Genomic DNA, 24687 nt, shown 5'->3' on the forward strand with positions numbered 1-24687 from the left:
AAAGAATGAAGATATCTGCATAACCAATAAATAATGCATTATGCTTTGAGCTGATTTAGTACTATGTTCCAATGATTTTTAACTAGTTTTTACCACTTTGCTGTCCTTTTACTGTAACTTTTTCAGCTGAAAGCTTAACAGAGGAGGGAGGATCTTCTAATCCATCTTTAGTATATAATGCACTGGTATGTGGCTAGGATTGTGGTCTTGAGAAAGGGATGTACGAGCCAGGGAAAACTTCTCCCAAGACTACTAGTAATGAAATCATATGACTTATTATTAAATAAAACATGTCATATCCATTGCACACAATTGCGATAAAAAGGTGAAATACTACATTAACTTTTCCAGAGTATACAGTGCATAAGAAGAGCTGATGTGCCACTCCTGATATAAATTATTCCCTTAAGAATTATAGATCCAGCATTATTCTGATTAGTAATTATGTGGACACTAGTAAAACTGATCCAGTCATTAATCGTGGTATAATGGTTTGGTGGTTGAAGCTGTTTTCGATATGTTCCTGAGGGTGGAAGTAAGGCAGCTGTTTTTCCGCGATTGCCGAAGCCTTTCTGTGCAATGTATGTGTCTGATATACTTTGCAAATAATATGAATGTAGAGAGCAGGTCACAATCTAATGTGCTGAGCATTTAGTATAGGGAGTGTAAAACGCTGTGCAATATGTGGGATTTAGTAAAGCATGTAATAATTTGGCCTCCCAACCTGCAAGCAGGTTCGACATTAAATTAATAGCATTCAATTTAATAAATAGACCTATTTCACTCCAATCTACCGCAACAAAATATTTAATTAATTGCATCCCTATTTAATAAATATACATATTCGCCTAACCTGCACCTTCATTAAATTCATATTATTCACATTTAATAAATGTGTCTGTGTGTGTGTGTGTGTGTGTGTGTGTGTGTTAGGGAATTTAGACTGTAAGCGCCAATGGGGCAGGGACTGATGTGAGTAAGTTCTCTCTACAGCGCTGTGGAAATATGGCGCTATATAAATAGCTGATGCTGCTGATGATGGTGGTGTTTAATACAAACAACAGGAGGGCATGTTGTACTGTTAGAGGTTTAGTGGATTTTGTTAGAGTCAGTCCTCTGGCACGGTTCCCATAGCAAGCCCCGCTTTGCATTGCCAGCCACAAGAGTGGCGAGGTGCTTGGCGTGGTACCAGCACAGTGACCAAGCTAACACAGTACCCACAAGGAGGTGCAGCTTGGTGCACTATCTGTGACAGGGCAGGTCTGTGTATAGGGTTATTGCTATGAGCACTGGAAGGGTAGTGAAAGGGTAACATAGAGAGGAAGCAGTTGTGCAGGGGTGGAAAGTGTAACTTGGTGAGCAGAAGGATAAGTAATTGTCATGTTTCTGTGTGTTTTTATTGTTACAGCATCTCTGTGCTGATGTGGTGTCTGTGTGTATCTTTGTATTCCTCAGTGTGTGTATCACAGTAACTTACCAGACAAGAAGCTACTACTTTGAAGAGGACGTGCTGTCTTGTTGAGTAAACTGTTAACTGTTAACTAGACTGATTAGTCTTAGCTCTCTTTCGTTTGCATTGAACAGTGCCTCACTTGATACATTTCATGTAGAGTAATCCAGATGTAATCCCTATTTATGAATCTAGCAATAGTAATTGGAACATAGTAATGTTTTGCAGATTGCTAAATGGTAATTGAATGAATAATCTACAAACTATCATTATAAAATTAAAGGTGATATTCCACTTAAAGGACCAATGCCTAATGTGCATTAGCATCTATTGCAAATAAATGGTCAAAATAGTCATTAAAATTAGCTCACCACAAAGTCGCTCTGTGTCCATGTTGCTGTAGAAAAGAAAACAAGAAAAAAGAAAAGATAAAATGTCTTTCATTGGGTTACACTAATCACATGATTACATGTATTTTTCCTTAATTTTACTTTCAGAACTTTGATTTTTGCTAGGAAAAAATAAGTCAGGAATGGGAAACCTTTGGTTCTTCTGCTATTTCTAAACTACGTGTTATAAGATGCTAAAGCACTAAAGACTATACAAAATTACATACCACTTAGACACTACTGCTATAACATAAGTAGAATGGGACTAAATATTATCATCATCACCATTTATTTATATAGCGCCACTAATTCCGCAGCGCTGTACAGAGAACTCACTCACATCAGTCCCTGCCTCATTGGGGCTTACAGTCTAAATTTCCTAACACACACACACACACACACACTATATAATATATAGAGAGAGAGAGGTATATATGGCATCCTTTCCAAATTGTAGCAAGTAGTTCCTTTCTTATTCAGAATTGTTTATGAAGTAGCTGGAGTGGTCTAGTGCATGGTTGTCCAAACCGCGGCCCGCGGGCCACATGCGGCCCAGCATGCCTGTAAATGTGGCCCAGCAGGAGTTTTGGTTGTGGTAAGGGGGCAGCGCTGAAAAAAAAATCCTGCAAAAAAAAATACTTACCTTGCGGTCACATCAGCTGGCGCTCCGGCTCCCTCCCTGGTCTCCTCCTCCGTGTGGCGCTCGCAGTGAATGTCGGGGGTGACGTCATCACACCCGACATCCATTGCGTAGCGCAGCACAGAGGAGTCACCCGCGCGAACTATCAGCAGCAGTGAAAGATTATCCAGTATCTTATTGTTGTTACTCTGAATTTGGACTTTCTGCACCATGCAATTATGAACTAGCTGTGTTCTCTGTATGTATCTAATATAAATATTAAGAGATAATTGTATTTTCAATATTTTAAACCATTTTAAATGTGCAGTGCTGAGTAGGGTGAAAATATCACCCACTGTTACCCTCATCGGAGGCTGCTCCATGAGCCATTTTTCCTGCCATTTAAATCTCTGTTTCTATTAGTCCTCCTGATGCTACCTATATCGGTGACCATTTCAAACTGGTCAATAAAAAAAATTATTCATGGGTGCAGAAAGAGAGGAAAAAAAGTTTTTGGCATTTAATTCCCCGAACCCCACTAAGGGGCAGATGCAGGTAAATTAAATTGTAGCTGGTAATGGGATTACTGCTTTAATCATGATTCTGCAATAGGTTTCCTAACTCTTACTAACTTCATTTCCAAGTAAGTTTAATATGTTAACTATGTTTTCTATGTTTTTTTCGATGATCAGCTATCGTTAGTGTTAGTGTATTTTATGTGCGGCCCAAACCAACCCGTCGTCTTTCAATGTGGCCCAGGTAAGCTAAAAGGTTGGACACCCCTGGTCTAGTGCATTGTTGGAGCTGCTTTGCCATAAGACATTCTCATATGCTTTGCTAGTCATGCTAATTTCAATATTAAATCTTAAAAAAAAAATTGATGTTTAATTAAACATATATTAGCAGCTGCTAGATTTTTAATATCTTTACAGAGGAAGAACCCAGAACCTCTTTCTCATTCCCAGTGCCTCAAACAAGATGCATATCTATAAGAAGATTTGAGGGCATATTACTGTGGGTTTGAAAAAGTGGAGATGTTGCCTGTAGCAACCAATCAGATTGCAGCTGTCATTTTGTAGAATGTATTAAGGAAATGATAACTAGAATCTGGTTGCCGTAGGCACCGTCTCCACTTTTTCAAACCCAAAGTTTAGTAAATATACCCCTTGGGCTCATTGGGCTGCCTTGGTGGAAGTCACATAATGTGATTTGTTGGTATTCTTTTAAACTGTACTTTCCACGTAATGCCTCTATTGTTCTTATGTCTTTTCTTATCTTCCGGACTGCCCCATGCCATTCTCTCCTAAACGTCACAAGTTCTCTACATTTAGGTTGTTTCACCCATTTCTGGGTGAAACAACCTGCAATGATTTTTCTTTTCTACACTGTCTCTCCATCCTCTCTCCATACCACCAATCCCTTATCTTATATTATAAGGCAGAGCACAAATGTATCAGACTGAAATACACAATTATGATTGTACTGGCTGCTTCTCTCTTGTGATTTATTAAAGCTAGTGTTTTAACAAAAGCAGCTCAAAAGCTCTATCCCTTAATCTGCCCTAGATCTTTTGTCCGTCATACTGAATTGAATTTCAATCTCTTTAGAATGGTGATGTGAAATAAAAGATGAAATACTGTTTTAGTCACTAACAACTGAGTCAGTTACATGACCTGGACTTTATGGAAATGCTGATAACACAAAATCTACAACTCAAAAGATTAGGGTAATTATGTTTTATGTTTACAAAGACTTACTGCACACAGAGATAAAATGACAAAGAACATTCTCTGAATAGCTGGCTGAGAACCCCAGTTAAGATGGTCATACCTTGGCTTATCCTGCTGCTCAATCAGATTGACAGGATCATCATTCAATTTGGACATAAGTATGGGTGGTCAACTCAGATGAGAACCGTCTGTTCAAAGCTTGTCTCCAGTGGCTGGTTCACTTCCGGCTTTACCACACAGCCTGTTAGTGTGATCAGAATATGACCGCATCCACAGGCCAACATCAGTCATCTTTGAACCACATTTTCCACCATAGTCAATGATAATCCTACTGATCTTTGTGAAGATACCGGGTATTCTGACCCAATTCTACCCACTTCACACTGGCTGGCCACTCAGGGGTGCCTTACTATGCCAGGGAAGCCTACCCAGTACCTTACAAGGTACCTATAGTCACTCAGGCTAATGGAGTTAGAAAAGCACAACAGTACATTCACTGTAATATAAACAAAACTAGAATATTATATAAAAAAAGGAAATAAATGCCAGGCAGGGTTACCACACCACCTGTCCCTTGCCCCACTAGCTTAAGGAGTTAAAGTCACCCGGCTGTCCTGACTTGAAGACCCATTGATCTGCAGATGTAGTCCACTAGTAAAGAACAGCAACTCAAAACTAGCCACCCTACAGCTTCCAGCCATCAATCCTCAGAATGACCCCCCCTCCTTAGAGTGGCTCCTTATATCAAGGATCAAATTTCCACAGTGCTGTCCCCTCCCTGGGCAAACCCCTGGCTCTCTCCCTCTTAAACATTGGTGGGTGCTGAATCAGGCGGTTGGAGGGGGGGGGGAATGGAGATGAGCTGTGCTTCTACTGAAGCTCTCCTGCTGGGTTGCAGACAAAATGTGGAGGACAGTGGATACTAATTGGCCTTCCCCACCTTCAGATATACGATAGCAGTCAGCCCTTCACCTGTGTTCTGGAACTTTATCCTTACCCATAACCCACTTGCCTTCACTTTAAGAACAATGAATAACAGCTTTACTGCAATATCAATATACAATAAACAATATACATATTAACAATAACCTACATTGTCCCCTTATCCACATGTAAGTAGATACTGCATTTGTACTCTGGTGAGCTGTGGAACATAACCAGGGCTATCTATAATATAAATGTCTAGTGGCGTGTGTTAGTCTGTCTGTGTGTGTGTGTGTGTGTGGAAAAAATAAAACCAAGCTGCAGCGCCACCTGCTGGGCGGAGTTATACACTGACCTACTAAATTCTTAGTATGTGTGGGAAAAACAACTCAGAAAGGGCTGAAATTTGGTATACTAAGATGTTTTTAATTTGTTAATTTAATTTGTTAATTGTTAAAAGTGTTTATAAAGATTTAAAAAAAATATATATATATTTCTTGAAGGAGAAGTGACAGTTGGGAGTGGTTGGTGGTTGCCGGGGGTGACAGTGGGGAGTGGTTGGTGGTTGCCGGGGGTGACAGAGCGAGAGGAGTGTGATACTCAGGACCGCTGAGAGAGATCCCTGTGTCTGGATAGACATCTGGATAGATGTGGCGATGAAAATGAAGGATGAGGTGATGGAGAAGAATGATGAGGTGGTGACATGTGGACAAAACCACGTTAAAAAAGAGCGCTTGCGTTGGGAAGTAACGCTCTTCCCGTGAGGAGGCCTGGGCTATGGCCCAAATGCATGACAAGAACCTTTTTAACACCTTAAGTAGCTTGATTTGACTAGAATGCATGAGTATCATGCACGGGTTAACTTGTAAAAGTACATGTTGTAAAGTTAAACATTTTGTGAGAAAAGAGGGACAGGCTGGTTGAGGGGATATCAAGCTTGTTTCATCACAATCCTTATACTGTATTATTTTGTAGCCAGTTTCACTTGGCAATGTACATTCCTTGTATGATTTGCAGTTTACATACAGTAGATTTTGATTCTTATACACTAAAATAAATAAATAAAGCATGAAAATAGGCTGAATGGAGATAATTATAGCATGACTCAAATTATACCAGTTTATAGGCTAAATGAATTTCACTTTACGCTCTCAACGTGTTTAACACATTAACACTTTGTCCCAAGTTATTCAGAGACTTTAGTGTCGCTGAAAATGCACATTTATTAACATAACATGGGTGCTGCCATAATGATTAGTGGGCTGAAGTAACATGAATTAAGCTGTCTTGCTATCCATCACTATTATTTGCTGTGCCTAATTATAAAAGGGTACAGTAACAGGTTGATACTGTATGTGTTGCAAACACTTAAAATGTTATTTAAATGGAAAGAGGAACACGCTGTTTTTCCGTTGCTTACTTCACGGCAGCCCTTACAATGGGTTGACTCCCTAGCCAGCATTAGTGAAGACAGGAAAATGAAACATAACATTGTGTGGGCTTTCCTTTCTCCTAAAGGTTGGCGTTCCTGTGATGCCTCTTGCCTGTCCTCCCGGTAGAAGCAGTGGAGCTGGTGCGGTATATCTTCAGCTCCTTCCAATAGACAGCCCTCATCCGCCGGACCCAGCAGAAGAGTTCTGCATGCTTCCTTAGTGCACTACAAGCCGTTCTACTGGCATGGTGTGTGTATTATTATTATTATTATTATTATTAATTTTTATTTATAGGGCGCCACTAGGTATCCGTAGCGCCGTACAGGGACAAACAAGTACAATACAAGGTGAGACAGCACGATACAGTAAACAAAATGCACAGTAACTCCGAGATCTCAAAGCACAGCTAGAGGGGCGGGGAGAGGGGAAGGTCCCGCATACGGCGGAGCCCAAGAGGGCACAGAGGGCAGGGAAACCCCCAGAGAGGAGAGGAGGGAGCAAGAGGGAACGGGGAGGAGGAGGGCAAGGTAGCTGGAGAGCAGAGTTAAAGTGAAGACAGGAGGAGAGATGACCCTGCTCGAAGGAGCGTACAATCTAAGGGGTGGGGTAGACAGACAGAGAGACACGAGGGAGGGAGAGAAGGAGGTCAAGGGAAGGGGAGTGAAGGGGAAGAGGCAGAAGATCAGGTAGGGAGTTAAGTGGGAGACTGGAAGGCTTTAAGAAAAAGGTGGGTTTTTAGAGCCCGTTTGAAACTGGACAGATTAGGGCAGGTTCTGATAGAGGGAGGGAGCTTGTTCCAGTGGAGGGGGGCAGCGCGGGCGAAGTCTTGGATACGCGCATGGGAGGAGGTGATCAGGGGAGAAGAGAGGCGACGGTCATTGGCTGATCGGAGAGGGCGGGAAGGAGCATGAATAGAGAGGAGGGTGGAGATGTAGGGTGCAGTGGAGTTGGCGAGGGCCTTGTAAGTAAGAGTGAGAAGCTTGAAGAGGATTCTGAAGGGGAAGGGGAGCCAGTGAAGGGATAGGTAGAGGGGGGAGACAGTGTATATACCTCTATATATGTATATGTATATATATATATATATATATATATATATATATATATATATATATACATATATTATATATATATATATATATATATATATATATATATATATATATATATAATTATTATTATTATTATTATCATTTATTTGTTAGGCGCCACAAGGTATCCGCAGCGCCGCACACAGTACTAACAGTAGACTATACAGGGAGATACCATACAGAACAATGAACAAAAAGTAACAATACTTCAGAAACTTAGGCTAGTCATATGCAGTAAAGACGGAGCGGAAGAACAGGTATGGAGACAGGAGGGGAGGGGGCCCTGCTCATACGAGCTTACATCCTAAGGGAGGGTAAACAGACCAGGCACAAGCGGAGCCAGTTGAGGCAAGAGGAGAGAAGGGAGGACGAGCAAAGGAAGGAGATGGGGGTTAAGTAGATGGTTGGTAGGCTTTGAGGAAGAGGTGAGTTTTGAGTGCATATATATATACACACATATATTTATCAAATTATTGTCATATAATTGTGCACATTTATTATTTTGCTTTATGGTTCTATTATGTTTTTATATTTGGGCACACTATTCCAGCTAAAACTTATCATTACATTGACAAGGAATGGTCTTTCGTATTGAAAACATAATGATTGGATACTACAAGACACGTGTTGATGACGTGTTTTGTGTACAAATATTAAACGGTCAAAGGATCTCATCAGGCAGTGATTTATGTGATATTACATGGGAATGTGTTTATTCAATATTGAAATTATTGATGTGTGGCCATGTAGGTTTATTTTGTTTGAAATCACTCGATCTGCGGTCTTTGTGCTGTGATCGGTTTTGTTTGGTTTGTTTGTGTAGGGGACTCAATCGAGACCTGCTTAATCAATAAGTATTTACTGATTTCAAGCTCTTGATATACTAATATACAATTAGCATATGCATTTTATATGTCATCAAATTCCATAGTACATACAAAATTTTATTACACATTGGATTGGAGAGTGAAGATAACATTATCGGGACCTTTCTGTTAACACTCTCAAAATCGTCGTTCGTTTTGTGTTTTATAGTAAATTTTCTTCATTACAAGTTGGCTATTTTTATGTGGAGAGCTAAGGATGAAATATATTGCATTATGTATACCATTTTAGTAATTTTGAACAATTTGTAATAATTAAAGATGAAACTATAAAAGAGAGCAAGTACACACAGATATGGTATGACTCAAACCCAGGAGGGTTGAAACGCGTCAGGCAATCTCCTGTATACCATCAGACTGCCCTGTCTTGCTGGTGTTTGATCAACAGCCGCATCAGTTACCCAGTTAAAAGAACTTGCTGAGGTCTTTGTTATCTGCAAAGTAGGCGGCTAGTTTGTAGTGTTATCTATTCAGAGGTATCATATCTGCTTATTTTTTCTGATTTCGTTTTTAGTGAATAAAACTGCTTTTGAGGTAATGCACTATACTGTATGTTACTTTTTTGTTCTATATGTACATTCGGTATGCGAGAGCGACCGAGTCCCGTCAGACATGTTACACAGACATGGAAAATCTACAATATTGATATGCGAGATAACCACTTGATTTGAGTAAGTGCATTTACAAAGGAGAGTTATATCTCCAAAAGAAACCTTTTTTCCACAAGTGGTGGTAGAAATTTGATTCAGCTTAAAAGACACTTCTCTATGAAGGGGATTGGTTACTTCTTATAGCGTGCTTATGATTACAGAAATGAATATGTATTTATAAACGTTCTTTGATATGAAGTGTTCATACTACTTCTAGGAAGCGTGATATCATACAACATGATTAAAAACATATTACACTATAATTTTTTTTATTTGCTTTTTATATCCCAAACACCACTGGGAACTTCATCTGAAGCATACCATTTACTGATGTGGAAAGAATCTCTGTGTACTTACAAAAGTTATTGGACTGTAGTTTGAAGGACATTTTTATATATGTTTTATATGATCATAGATGTCACAGAAGTCAAAAGAATTTCTGTGTAGCCCCTGTTCATGATATACTACTTTTTTATTTGGAGAGTTCATAAGGCAGACCAGGACACCATAATGCCAGCGTCAGTAAGCGGTGTTATCTTACGTGGGAATACTGCTACCGATAGCTTCTGAATCACTAACTGCAGTTTTCTGAAATTCTGCACAATGGATCCAGGGACACCCCAATAATCTGAAGGACAACCCTAAGTAAGACACTAGATATGGGTATTATTTTAAATTTTATTTATTTAGGAAGTTAGTATATTTTTGTCTGTTTACACAGTATTCATGTGGAACTGTACAAAGGGATTCTTTACCAAATGACTATATAAGAGTCTTCTGTACAGTATATGCCTCCATAAACGTGGAGTTTTCTCAACCGTCTGAACAATTTAAACAGTTAATTTTCTGGATGATAAAGTGAATGCAGATTGTTGTACCATGGTAATTCAGAACACATTGCCAAAATTATGACAATACAGGTGATCTTGTTCCTACAACTACATGGTTGGACTGTCAACATACCAAAAAGTCATCTTGTGTCTTATCAACATCTTCAGTTCCTGGGAGCACAGATAGATACTCTAAAAGACAAAATATGTCTGTCTGGCGGGCACCTACTGGGCCCTACATTAAGTGCGACTGCCTTCTTCCACCTCCCACTCCTTGGCAAAAGCGGCTGACTAGCAGATCCTCAGAGCAGGCTGCGTGCTATCAGAGCGAGTGTGTGGATTTGCTACTGATTTAAAGTCATATGATTGGCTGTCACCACTTGGCAAGTGGTGGCAGCCTACCAAATTCAAGCTCTACTATACAAACCTATATTAGCCTCATATCAAACTCCAGCGTTCCAGCACCTTTGGGCTTTCTGATCCAGTGTTCTGACTTTGGACTGTTCCTGATGATTCTCCTGCTTGCTGATGTGGCTCTGATCCTGTTCTGTTTGGTTCTGACCCACCTTGTTCTTACACTCCTTCTGTGTCATGTTTTTGCATCTCTGCAGTCAGCGAGTGTACCAGACCAATATTTGGAGATTGTTGACCAATCTTCTTATATCTTTCAAGTTAGCAAAAGTGTTAGAAGTCATAGCGCTACATCACTTTCACTGTGTAATTGAACAGTGAACACTTCTCACCTTCCACACAGTGGCGAATAAAACTTGAAGGAGCTGCTTGTCTTTTGAGGAACATTGCTCCTATTTAACAGGAGATGTAAGGTATAGGCATATGTATATACATTTTAATACTTTATTTTATACAGATGACTGATCAACATGGTTTGTTCAAGAGCTGGAGGCAAGAGAGTGCATGGAGTGAAAAATGTAAGTCCAGGTCTGTCTGTCAAACTGGAGGAAGTATGAATTGCCCATCCAAATTTGGCTGCCTAGTTAGGAGTTTAACAAAGCTCATACCTGCATAGCTGTTTTAGAGAGGTTCTTTGCCTGTTTGCTGCCAGCTTGAAGATTTTTGTTTAGTTGGAAGAAGGAAGGAAAGGAAGGATCTTCTGGCCTGTGTCTCCCTCTTGGTGACCCCAGCATGGAATAATGGGAAGGGAAGATTGTGACATGGCAGAATCTAGCAGTTATCCCCCCTCCCCGTTACCAAGGGAAACCATTGTGACTACTCACTCCAGAATAGCTGTGACTCAATGTGAACATTCCATGCCAAGCTGGCAGACTGTCTGATTGACTCTGGAGATAGCTGAGGTATGGAGGGCAGCCAGATCAGTTAGCAGCCAGCTGGCAGAACCAAGCCGAGCCATGGAGCGGAGAAGCACATGCTGTAGCCAGCTAGGCAAGGCTGTTCCCCTGTGCAGTAAGGAGGAAAAATTAGGATTGTCAGGGCAGTGTCCCATGGAGCTTTAGACTAGGCAAGGCTGTACAGGGGTGTCTTGCTGTTTTTCGACACTATTTACATGTGTCCGCTTACACAGTAATTGCAACAACTGAAAAAACTGGACTTCCTCATATATAGTAGTCTCCTTTACTTACTTGGTTTGCTGCTTGTCTATTCGGATGAACATTTTTCGCAGATCCTCTTGATTGAGAACCCCATCAGAAAAATAACTTTGGAATTCTTCAAAAGACAGTTTGCCATCATCTGAAAGAGATAAATAATATGCCACAAAGGTATACACTGTAAGGTAATAACTAGTTCTACATATTATTATTATTATTATTATCATTTATTTGTTAGGCGCCACAAGGTGTCCGCAGCGCCGTACATAGTACAAACAGTAAACCATACAGGGTTAAACAGTACAGAACAGTAAACACAAAGTACCAGTGCTTCAGAAACTCCGGGACAGACAAATGGAGTAAGGACGGAGCAGAAGAACAGGTGGGGAGACACGAGGGAAGAAGTGCCCTGCTCAAACGAGCTTACATCCTAAGGGAGGATGGACGAAACAGACACAAGCGGGAGCGGTGATACCAGGGGAGAGAGGGAAGAGCGAGCAGAGTAGGTGAGGGGTTAGGTGGATGATTGGTAGGCTTTAAGGAACAGGTGAGTTTTAAGTGCTCGTTTGAAGGAGCACAGCTTGGGAGCGAGACGGATGGAGCGAGGGAGGTCATTCCAGTGTAGGGGGGCAGCTCGGGAGAAGTCTTGGATTCTGGAGTGGGAAGTGGTAATGAGAGTGGAAGAGAGGCGACGGTCAGTGGCAGAGCGCAGGGATCGGGCAGGAGTGTAAATGGTGAGGAGGTCGGAGATGTAGGGGGCAGTAGACTGGGAGAGAGCTTTGTAAGTGGTGGTAAGGAGTTTGAAGAGGATTCTGTAGGGGATGGGGAGCCAGTGTAGGGCAAGGCAGAGAGGGGAAGCAGAGGAGGAGCGGCGTGAGAGAAAGATGAGTCGAGCAGCCGCATTGAGTACAGAGCGGAGGGGGGCGAGATGAGAGAGGGGGAGGCCAGTGAGGAGAAGGTTGCAGTAGTCGAGGCGGGAGATGATGAGTGCATGGATGATGGTTTTGGTGGCGTCTTGTGAGAGGAAGGGTCGGATGCGGGCTATGTTGCGAAGTTGGAGTCTACAGGCTTGGGCAAGGGATTGGACATGGGGGGCAAAAGAGAGAGAGGAGTCAAGGGTGACACCCAGGCAACGGAGTTGGGTAACAGAGGAGATGGTGGTGTTGTTAACAACAATAGAGAGGTTGTGGTGGGAGGGGAGTTTGGGGGGAGGAAAGACAATGAATTCAGTTTTGGAGATGTTAATTTTGAGAAAGCAGGAGGACATCCAGGAGGAGATGGCAGAGAGGCAGTCAGATACGTGAGAGATAAGGGAGGAAGAGAGATGAGGAGAAGAGATGTAGAGTTGAATGTCGTCAGCATACAGGTGATACTGAAGACCAAAGGAGGAGATGAGCGCACCAAGGGAGGAAGTGTATAGCAAAAAGAGTAAAGGGCCGAGGACAGAGCCCTGGGGGACGCCTACTGGGAGTGGGGAGGGGGTGGAGAAAGAGCCAGACATGGAGACAGAGAAGGTGCGGTTAGCGAGGTAGGAGCAGAACCAGGCATGGACGGAACCGGAGAGGCCGAGAGAGAGAAGAGTTTGCAGAAGAAGGGGATGGTCCACAGTGTCAAAGGCCGCGGAGAGGTCAAGGAGGATGAGTAAGGAGAAGTGACCCTTAGATTTGGCTGAAAGGAGGTCGTTGGTAACTTTGGCCAGGGCAGTTTCAGTGGAGTGGAGGGAACGGTATCCAGATTGGAGAGGGTCAAGGATGGAATTGTCCGAGAGATATCTGGTGAGGCAACAGCAGACTATCCGCTCAAGTAGTTTGGAGGCGTAGGGGAGAAGTGAGATGGGGCGGTAGTTGGCGACAGAGGTGGGGTCAAGATTGGGTTTTTTGAGGATCGGAGAGATAAGACCGTGTTTAAATGAGGAGGGTACTACACCGGAGGAGAGTGATAGGTTAAAAAGGTGTGCCAGGTAGGAGCAGGCAGTGGGAGAGAGAGAGCGAAGGAGGTTGGAGGGGATGGGGTCGGGAGGACAGGTGGAGGGTGGAGAGGAAAGAATAAGGGAGCGGACTTCTTCGCCTGATGTAGGGCAGAAGGAGCACCAGAGTTGATTGTTGGATGGGGTGGAGCGATGAGGACAGCTGGTGAGGGTTTAGAAGCGGAGATGTTAAGTCTGATGGCTTCAATTTTAGAAGAGAAAAAAGTTGCGAAGTCAGTAGCAGAGAGGGACAGCGGGACCGGAGGGGGAGGGGGAGAGAGGAGGGAGTTGAAGGTGGCAAAAAGGCGGCGGGGATTAGAGGACTGAGAGGAGATGAGGGACTTGAAGAAGGTTTGTTTGGCGAGGGAGAGGGCGGAGCAGAATGAGGAGAGAATAAATTTAAAGTGGAGGAAGCCGGCCAGGGAGCAAGATTTCCTCCAGAGGCGTTCTGCAGTGCGAGAGCATTTTTGGAGGAAGCGGGTGAGTTTAGAGTGCCAAGGTTGGGGAATGAGGCGGTGTCGGCGAATGGGAGAGGCTGGGGCGACAGCATCCAGGGCAGTAGTTAGGGAGTGGTTGTAGAGACAGAACGCTTGGTCAGGGCAGGCCAGGGAGGGAATGGGGGAAAGGAGAGAATCAAGAGAGGAGGAGAAGGAGATGGGGTCAATCGCTTCAAGGTTGCGTCTGGTGAGGGTAGCTTTTGGTGGGGGAGGAGCAGGGGAGGAGGACAGAGTGAAAGAGAGCAGATGATGGTCAGAGAGTGGGAAGGGAGAGTTGGAGAAATCAGAGAGGTCGCAGAGATGAGAGAAGACAAGGTCAAGTGAGTGACCGAGACGGTGGGTGGGGGTGGAGGTCCACTGGGAGAGGCCTAAGGAGGAGGTGAGGGAGAGAAGTTTGATGGTGGCAGGGTCGGAGCAGTTATCGATGGGGATGTTGAAGTCGCCAAGTATGATGGAGGGAAGGTCAGAGGAAAGGTAGTGAGGGAGCCAGGCAGCAAAGTTATCAAGGAAGAGGGAGGTGGGGAGTAGTACATAGCACTACTACCATATATTACCACAACTAATAATACTCAACATTCAAGAATTATTATCGTTAATTCTTCTAGCGCCAAGTAGTGATATATTAATTGTCTTGCCACACCTCATATCTTACCCTAGCTCAAACATTTTAATTAATATAACGTAATTTTCTATAAAAATAGCCAAAATTATTTCTCTTATTCAGACGGATGATATGTGTATCTCCTAATTTTTAAATCCAGATATCTTCTTTCTGTAACAGCTGCATATGTTTATCCTTACCTTTCTACTTAAGAAAACTTGGTATAGGATCTGGAATTTATCTTTACCCAAAATGCCTTTGAGCTTGGCAGGACCTTTAATATCCAGGAGCTGGCGACAGCTACGAGGAATTGATGCTAGGGTACTGGGAAGAATTTACTATTTACTTAACCAGTTCTCCAAATATATAAAAGTATATTTACAATAAATTGATAATGTTATAGAATTGGTACTCAAAGAGGGAACATTTTATGTATATCTCCACCAGAATCATATTGATATGTGGTTTACTTCTATCTTAGGGGGTAATAGTATTGTGGAATTAAAAGTGATCTTGGGTAATGGAATTTTTTGAAAAGAAACAACCACTTACAACCTTTTACAAGCAGAAAGCTTCCGTAATTTACATCTTAAGAAAAGTATTCCAGTGTGCCAGTTCATAAGCTCTCTTGTCTCGTTCAGCAGGCAGGTTGATGAATTTAAAGCAAGACTGTCACAGAGAGTATGTGAAGTCCTTGGTTAAGATATACATACCTTCAGGGACCAATTACTCATTAATAAGAAGCAAGGCAGTTTTGATAGATTTTTTTTTTCAATATAACCGAAGTCCCCAAGCTGAACCAATAAATAAATCTGTTAGATCACCCTAGTGTATCATCCAAGGTGATCCCATATGTGAAAATAACGTTAATGTGCCCTCTGTAGTTTCATTCAGAAGTAAATCTTTCTCCAGCACGGCTTCCACGGGCTTACATTAGACACCAAGGGCTAGATTTACTAAACTGCGGGTTTAAAAAGATGTTGCCTATAGCAACCAATCAGATTCTTGTTATCATTTATTTAGTACAGTCTACAAAATGACAGATAGAATCTGGTTGGTTGCTATAGGCAACATCTCTACTTTTCAAACCCGCAGATTAGTAAATATACCCCCAAGTGTTGACCAGTGGTTAACCAAGAAACCATTAGGATTCTACAGATACATTAACTGCGAAAGACAGGTTCAGACGTCACAAACTATATATTAGGAATAATGTTACCTGTGCGGAGATTCATAATAGTGATGACAGTTTGATAAGATTTCTTTGTATTTAATATGTATAGGTAGATCTGACAAGTGGGGATAGACAAATGCAGCTCTTACAGATAGGAGTGATTTGGAATTCAAAAATTTACTTCTTAAATAATTTTAAAGAGAAAATGTTTTATTTTAATGCAAGTGTTCGGGCTATAGTAAGATAACAGGTTTAGTTTGGAGTTGTGACAAGAACAGAGGTATGTCCATTACTTGAATGTGGAGTATTATGTGTTATGTATGTCTTGACATAATTAGATATTTGTAAAAGGATTACATTTTTCACATTCACATAATAAAAAAGTATTTAAATTAAGAATTTAAATAAAGGACATATTTACTAAATAACAAAACTCCTGTGTCTATTTTATATTTTACAATTTTAATTGCCAAAAACAAAACGTTTTATTCAATTCTGCCCATTATTTAGCAAACAAAATCATCAGGCCTGTCCATTTAAGTAGGATCAACTAACAAGGAGTGTTTCACAGATATAAATGTTCTCACTATAAGTCAGTTTCAGACATTTGCTGTAAAAATTTAGTTAAATTGTATTTGTGTCCTTTGTGCTGTGTCTGTATTACAGTAAATTGACATATCCTGTACATCTGTAATGGGCAAGAATGGCATTATGTTGGCAGGTGGCCCTCCGAGCATTCCCCTGCAGTCACAGCTGCTCCCTGATCTGTTGTCAGATTGTTTATTAGCTTGTAACACTTGTTTAAGAGTCCTGCTGATGTTATTATAGCTAGCTGTCTCTTGATTAAATGTATTGTTTTAACGTGTAGAGAATAAGGGTAATGTCTGGCCCTATTGAAGGATAGAGGGCCGCCCATGCGGCCCCTTAAGTGTATCAAAACTGTACATAATATTAACCAGACTTAACATGTGACCATGCACTCACAAAAACCAGTGGATTCCTTGCAGTGCCACATACACTGTCAAGAAAACGGGCATAATATGTCCATAAATATTATAATACTGGAGGATAAAGCAACTGCCTGTGCATCTCCAGCCCTATCCACCCTTTGGAATTACAGAAATACCACAGTATCATCATCATCATCACCATTTATTTATATAGCGCCACTAATTCCACAGTAATAAGAAAACAAATATATTGCAGTGAGGTGAAAGTTATATTACTAGCCAATGCAGAGCCACAATGCTGCCGTAGGCTCTCTAAGCTGTGAGAGAACGAGAGAACCGCAGGGAGAGGTGGGGATCCCGCTGCACCTCCCTGTGAGGTGCTGGCAGCATGGCTTCTCTACAGTCATGGGCAAAAGTTTTGAGAATGACACAAATAATGGTTTTCACAAAGTTTGCTGCTTCTGTGTTTTTAGACCTTTTTGTCAGATGTTGCTATGGTATACTGAAGTAAAATTACAAGCATTCCATAAGTGTCAAAGGCTTTTATTGACAATTACATTAAGTTTATGCAAAGAGTCAATATTTACAGTGTTGACCCCTCTTTTTGAAGACCTCTGCAATTTGCCCTGGCATGCTGTCAATCAACTTCTGGGCCACATACTGACTGATGGCCACCCATTCTTGCCTAATCAATGCTTGGAGTTTGTCTGAATTTGTGGGTTTTTGTTTGTCCATTCACCTCTTGAGGATTGACCACAAGTTCTCAATGGAATTAAGGTCTGGGGAGTTTTTTGGCCATGGACCCAAAATTTCGATGTTTTGATCCCCGAGCCACTTAGTTATCCCTTTTGTTTTATGGCAAGGTGCTCCATCATGCTGGAAAAGGCATTGTTTGCCACCAAACTGTTCTTGGATGGTTGGGAGAAGTTGCTCTTGGAGGATGTTTTGGTACCAGTCTTTATTTATGGCTGTGTTCTTAGGCAAAATTGTGAGTGAGCCCACTCCCTTGGCTGAGAAGCAACCTCACAAATGAATGGTCTCAGGATGCTTTATTGTTGTCGTGACACAGGGCTGATGGTAGAGTTCACCTTTCCTTCTACAGACAAATGCCACAAACAATCTGAAAGGGGATTCATCAGAGAAAATGACTTTACCCCAGTCCTCAGCAGTGCAATCCCTGTAGCTTTTGCAGAATATCAGTCTGTCCCTGATGTTTTTCCTGGAGAGAAGTGGCTTCTTTGCTGGCATTCTTGACACCACACCATGCTCCAAAAGTCTTTGCCTTACTGTTCGTGCAGATGCACTCACACCTGCCTGCTGCCATTCCTGAGCAAGCTCTGCACTGGTGTTTCCCCGATCCTGCAGCTGAATCAACTTTATGAAACGGTCCTGGCGCTTGTTGGGCGTTGTTGGGCGCCCTGAAGCCTTCTTCACAACTATTGAACCTCTCTCCTTGAGTTCTTGATGATCGGATAAATGGTGCAATCTAACTAGCAGCAAAATGATTGCCTGTAAAGTCCTTTTTGTGCAAAGCAATGATGACTGCACTTGTTTCCTTGCAGATAACCATGGATAACTGAGGAAGAACAATGATTTCAAGCACCACCCCTCTTTTAAAGCTTCAATTCTGTTATTCTAACACAATCAGAAAGACTGAGTGATCTCCAGCCTTGTCCTCATCAACACTCTCACCTGTGTTAACAAGAGAATCACTAACCTGATGCCAGCTGGTCCTTTTGTGGCAGGGATGAAATGCAGTGGAAATATTGTTTTGGGGATAACGTTCATTTTTCATGGCAAAGAGGGACTTTGAATCTAGTTGCAAGTCATCTGATCACTCTTCATGACATTCTGGAGTATATGCAAATTGCCATCATAAAAACTGAGGCAGCAGACTTTGTGAAAAATAACATTTGTGTCATTCTGAAAACCTTTAGCCATGACTGTTTGTTCCTCCTTATTTTCTTTTTCTTAAACAGTAGAGGAGAAAAATCTCATTGTTAGGGGCCATCCTTCATGTAACACTGGCAACCTGTCCCTTATCAAACAATAATTTTAACTAATGAGGAAGAGATGACTAGAGCTGTAGGGGGAAAGTTAACAACACTAACACTTTCAGAGCAATGACTCTAGCTGGAAAAGTTAAAAGAGAAAGGGGATTGACAGCTGACTCATTTACAGCTTCAAATGCTATTACTAATGTCAGATAAGAGCTGGTGATTAACCCTGATTGCATTTGCTCACTGTGGGAAATCTCTGGAGAGAATGGAGTCTGTTAACTATTTACACCAAACACCTCTCCAAGCTACCTATAAACTGACAAATATATGTTTTTTTGTAACATAAAACTTGTTAAGTTTTGAAGTTTGTTAAAAATTGTTGTTTAACTAAAATACATCTTTGGACAGTTTGTGGTTCCTGACATTACTATAAACAACGGTGTCACACAGCATGCATTTTTGCAGTGTTTTGGCATTGCAGTTATCATTTAATGTAACGTAGGCTGCAGTGCTACTTTAGCGATAAGTCACTCTGTCTAGAGAAGGTAGGAGAGAGAACTGCAGTGGGGATCGGGTAAAATGGGAATTTGAGAGGGGCAGAGAGAACTGTGTATGCGTGCATATGAATATTACATAGATGTTATATTATACAAACATGTGACTCTTGAGCCCCCCCACTTCTCTCCCCTGCAGCTTTCCCCGCCATCTTCTTCTCTCTTTCCCCAGGGGCACACGGAGGATTTTTAACCCCACCCCCCCCAAAAAGCAAGGGAGCTGCCGTGCATGCACCCGCGGATGCGCAGCAGCTCCGTTTCGGCAGCACTGTACTATACAGCAGCCGCGACACTGTCAAAGAAGCGTCCGCGGCAGTGCTTTATACACCGCCACGGACGCTTCTTTGACAGCGCCGCGGCTGCTGTATAGTACAGTGCCGCTATGTAGGGCACTTTTTTAGCGGAGGGGAGGGGTTTCTGGAGACCCAGAAACCCCCCTTGCGTGCGCCCCTGCTCCCCTCAGTTTTCTCTGAGGTATTCACAATACACTGGCACTAAGCACAAGTCAAAGACTGCCCAGGTTTGTTTAAAGGAAAAAAAATTAAGGGGGAAAAATTTGGGTTGCAATGTAGGTAATACATCTGAATATGATTTACCTTTATCCAATATTTGTAAAATATATTATACATTAGAAAAAGTGTGTTTATTTCCCAAAAACTTGGTAGAAAGATATAAGTAATTCCTATTCAAATGTATTACTGACCTTTGAACCCTAATGTTTACCTCTAATTTTTATTTTTTATTTCATTTCCACACTGGGCACTCTTAGGCTTGGGATTAGTGCCCACCTATCACTGTCCTTCATTGTATGCATGAACAGCCAAGATCATCTTAATCTATCAATGTCCTGCAGCATTGCTAAATACAGGAAATCAATATAACTAATACAGCTATAAACTTTCTTTTTGCAGATTTAATTTCTCTGGCACTGACAGGGTTATAAATAGTTGGACTGATAAGAAAGGGCTAATGTCAGGTGGGTGCAAAATAAAGGCACAACAGGGAAGATTCTGCATGGCATTTATTTCCTGGGTTTATCAGGGACCCACCAGAGTACTCTTGCTGAGCTTGTCTGCAAAGCCATCTGTGCATCTTGTCCCACAGAACATGACGCACAGACAGCCTGAATCATTCATTTAGCTGTACTACAACTGTGTTTCATTAGTCCAATTTCTCTCTCTTTCTCTTTCTATCTCTCTCACAATTCTACTCATATCTCTGATTTAGACGCCCCCTCTTTTTTCATGAGCACAAACATACACGGGTCATTTACATTGATACCTGACACACAATGACAACCAGGCCACAGTTCAACTGAGAAAAAAGATATTTGTATTGAAATCCGATACTCACCATTTTTATCCGCCCTCCGGAATATCTGTAAAGAAAGGAAAGTCTTAAATTTCAAGTTGTTTCATTCTATCAGACAATCTACTCTGGGGGTAATACAACCTTTTATTTTAATCTTTGTCTTTCTCTCGTGGCTTTAACCTGACAGCAATAGCTATCCCTTATAAGTTTAAACATTCTGAGATTAAATGACCTACATGTTACTGAGTTACAATAATATTTAGCCATGACTCTGGCAGAGAATTAATAAAAAAAAAAAAAGCTAGATAAAATGTCCATCCTGTCTACACATACATTTTTTTTAATAAGGGAAACATAGGAACCAAATCGGTTCCCTTTTGTAATGTTACTCTTATACACTGACAAGCAAAACAAATACATTCTTAAAGAGAAAAACAACAAACAAAAAACTTTTAGTTGTTTACAATTTAGCTTATCTTCAATATGCCAACAATGTTTTTTGTGGGAATGGGAGGACAATATGCAAACAAAACATATATTCTAGGAATAACAAACATTTATTTAAGCAGAAGTAGTTATCACCTTTATAAAAATGTTAATAGCCTGTTTAAGGCTTCTTAAAGGTAAAATGACCACTAGAATTGATGAATGTAAAGGCTTTTATTGATAGGGTGCTGTACAAATTGCTAATACCTGTAAATTGACAGACAGTACAGAAGAGATACAATTTTTACTGCTAATATGAAGACCAATGATTTTGGGATTGTGTAGAGCTGAGACCCCTTACTTACAATTCCTAACCCTCATCCTTCTATAAATGCTTCTTGTACCTTATGTCATGAAAACATTTTAACCCCTTTGCCGCTGAGCCTATTTTGGCACATTTTCGGGTTGGACACTTTCCAACACCAATATCAGTCATTTGCTTGTGTGGCACCCATACAAATGATACCTTGTTTTTTTGCTTTTTTCAGAATACTTTGATTCATCTGAAAAAAACATTTGTTTCCTCACACCTCCTGGCGCTCCAACATCAAAATTGGCAAAAAAAAAGTATTTATTTTCATTCAAATTGCTCGAAAGTGGACTAAAGGCACATGTGTGTATTTTTTTTCTAAACACCACCAAGAAATACTTTTTGGTTTTGCTTTGGCATCAATCCACCTTTCCAAAAAATCAAAAGGCACACAAGTTTTCATAATAATATGTGCACTTGAAAATCATAATGCATTTTATTTAAGTTTTTGCTACTTTGCACAGTTTTTAATGAAATGCATAAAAGGTGTAGAAACAACATAGGTAGCCCATCATGGCATGCCATTTCGAAAACCAGACAACATACCTCATCAAATGTGGGTTTATTGAAGCCAGGATTGGGGAGATAAGGGCATTACAAACCCCCCACCCCCCGTCACTGGACTTCTTAATGCTTTCTGTAGTGTATTATTGTCTAGTGATTACCATTTATGAAAGAGGAGGACTGCCCTCTTTCAAACGAGTATGCCTCTAAATCACTAGGTGCTGGAAAGGGGGGAATCTGAGCATTACAGAACCTTTATCCCTTCCTGGGCTCCTTAAGGTTTTCTGTATTGGAAGCTGTTATTGTCTGGTGATCACATGTGATCACCAACCAATAAGTACTAAGGGACCATATCATTTGAAACAGGTGACTCCATTCTTTCAAATAAGTGTGCCCCTGATTTTTTTGAAGCCAGGATAGGGAGATCTGTTCTCTCCTCCACCTTCCCTGGACTTCTTAATTATTTCTGTAGTGTAGGGTATTATTGTCTGGTGATCACCAGATAGTAATTATTAAGGGGCACCTAAATTAAAAGAGGGGACTCATCTCTTTCAAACAAGGACACCCCTGAGATTCTATGTGCCAGGATGAGGGAGAGAGAACACTTTTATTGTCCTCTTGACTAATCTTCCTCTCCGGATGTTCCTCTTCTACTGTGCCTCTATGCCTCTATGCAAATTGGCTCCCCATTCCCTCCCCACATTTGGAACTCCCTGCCTTGCCCCCCAGACCCGCTCCCAAACTTGAATCTTTCAATCACTCCCTCAAAACTCACCTTTTCATACTTGCCTACCCTGACCCAACCTAAGACAATTCCCTCCTCATAATCCTCCTATCATCATCATCATCATCATCATTTATTTATATAGTGCCACTAATTCCACAGCGCTGTACAGAGAACTTGCTCAGATCAGTCCGTGTCCCATTGGGGCTTACAGTCTAAATTCCCTAACACACAGACAGACACAGACAGACTAGGGTCAATTTGTTAGCAGCCAATTAACCTACCAGTATGTTTTTGGAGTGTGGGAGGAAACCAGAGCACCCGGAGGAAACCCACACAAACACGGGGAGAACATACAAACTCCTCACAGATAAGGCCATGGTCGGGAATTGAACTCATGACCCCAGTGCTGTGAGGCAGAAGTGCTAACCACTACGCCACCGTGCTGCTCTCCTACCCCTTCCACTCCTTTCCCTTCATCCCTAGTATCTCTATTTGCTACCTTGCCCCATCCTAAACAACTCCCTCCTTTCGCACCACCTACCTCTCCCTCACACTTACCTCCACATCTGCCATCTCTGTTTACTTCTCTAATCCTCTTGAATGTTAATTCTTACAAGTCTGATCTTCTCTACCTCCTATCTCAACATCCGCTTGGTAGAGTTTCCTTTGTTCTACTTGTGTCTTTTCATGTAGTTGCTTTCTTTATTGTTTCTTGTATTGATTTTTACTTGTTCTATTGTTTCTCTTGTCCCTTACTAATCTCTATTTTTGTTCTGTTTATTTTTTGCTGAATGTGCGGCTCGGCAGATTCTTTGGTGCCATATAAATAAAATTAGATGATGCTGATTCCCTGACACCTCATTATATTTTTTTAGGCAGTGTGAGTAGGTGGGGCTTAATGATGTTGTCGCAATGACCTAATTAAGCCCTGCCCCTCTCTCATTGACTAACAACAGGAAATAGATGTGGGGGACAGGGAAGTATAATTTTAACTTTTTGAACCTCCTATGTACTAAGGACGAGTCCTTAGCACTGAAAGGCTTAATATATCATAATAATGTGTCAATAAAAATAATGGCAGTCGAGCTGTAAGCTCCAATGGGGCAGGGACTGATGTGAGTGAGTTCTCTGTACAGCGCTGCAGAATTAGTGGCGATATATAAATAAATGGTAATGATGATGTAGTGCTCTTACACGTCTGAGATTTTCCAATAACATTTGAAAATGAGGATTACTTTTGTAAGGACAGTGACCAGGTGTGTACCTAGACATCTGTGGACCCCATAGTAACTGTGGTGAAACGAGGTATTAATATCACCCTAATAATCAGTCTGTCCCTTGTTTCTCACAAAATGTGAATTATAGCATGTACATTTTATAGCCTTTGTTCCCCACCCCAATAGAATACCACTGCAGTGTTTAATTACATGTTGATAAGGGGACATTGTAGCTCATTGTAAATATGTATATTGTTTATTGTATATTGTTGACGTGGCAGTGAGGTTGTTATTCATTTTCTTTAAAGTGAAGCCAGGGGGGTTTATGGGTAGGGATCAGTTTGAAAGATACTGGCGGGGCTAAACTAATTAGTGTCCATTGTTCTCAGAAGACTATTTCAGACAGGCCATCTAGCAGGGGAGGTTCTGTGGAAGGACAGCTCATCTCATCTAAAGCGCTACGGAATTTGCTGGCGCTATATAAATAAATGTTGATGATGTTGATGATGATGATCTTCGCTCCCCTCTCCAAGCCCCCCTAGTTGAGCACTGACCAATGTTTAACAAGCAGAGGCCTAGGGGTTTGGCCAGAGAGGGGAAAAGCTCTGTGGAAATTAGACACTAGGTATAAGGAGCCACTCCAGGGGGAAGGGGTGTTCATTCTGGGATTTCATTCATGGAAGGTGCAAGATCTGTTTTTTGTGTTGTCGTTCTCTACTAGAGTCTACATATGCAGCTGAGAGAGATCCATGGGTTGTCAAGTCTGGACAACCAGGTGACTGTAGCTTCTTAAGCTAGTGGCGTAAGGGACAGATGATGTGGTAAACC

General features: G+C 41.5%; 1 protein-coding gene across 4 annotated transcripts in view; it reads right to left on the reverse strand.

Moving 5' to 3' along the window:
* The window catches only part of NECAB3 (N-terminal EF-hand calcium binding protein 3), a 92920-nt gene that overhangs the window by 64304 nt on the left and 3929 nt on the right, over nucleotides 1-24687 (reverse strand). For all 4 annotated transcript variants that reach the window (XM_075177540.1, XM_075177538.1, XM_075177539.1 and 1 more), the window contains exons 2-4: nucleotides 20658-20682; nucleotides 11596-11704; nucleotides 1822-1847 (exon numbers count right to left, since the gene is read on the reverse strand). In XM_075177540.1, coding sequence (XP_075033641.1) covers nucleotides 1822-1847; nucleotides 11596-11704; nucleotides 20658-20682 — 160 coding nt within the window. The remainder of the gene's footprint in view (nucleotides 1-1821; nucleotides 1848-11595; nucleotides 11705-20657; nucleotides 20683-24687) is intronic.

The sequence above is a fragment of the Mixophyes fleayi genome, chromosome 6 (assembly GCF_038048845.1).
Source record: "Mixophyes fleayi isolate aMixFle1 chromosome 6, aMixFle1.hap1, whole genome shotgun sequence".
NCBI lineage: Eukaryota > Metazoa > Chordata > Amphibia > Anura > Limnodynastidae > Mixophyes > Mixophyes fleayi.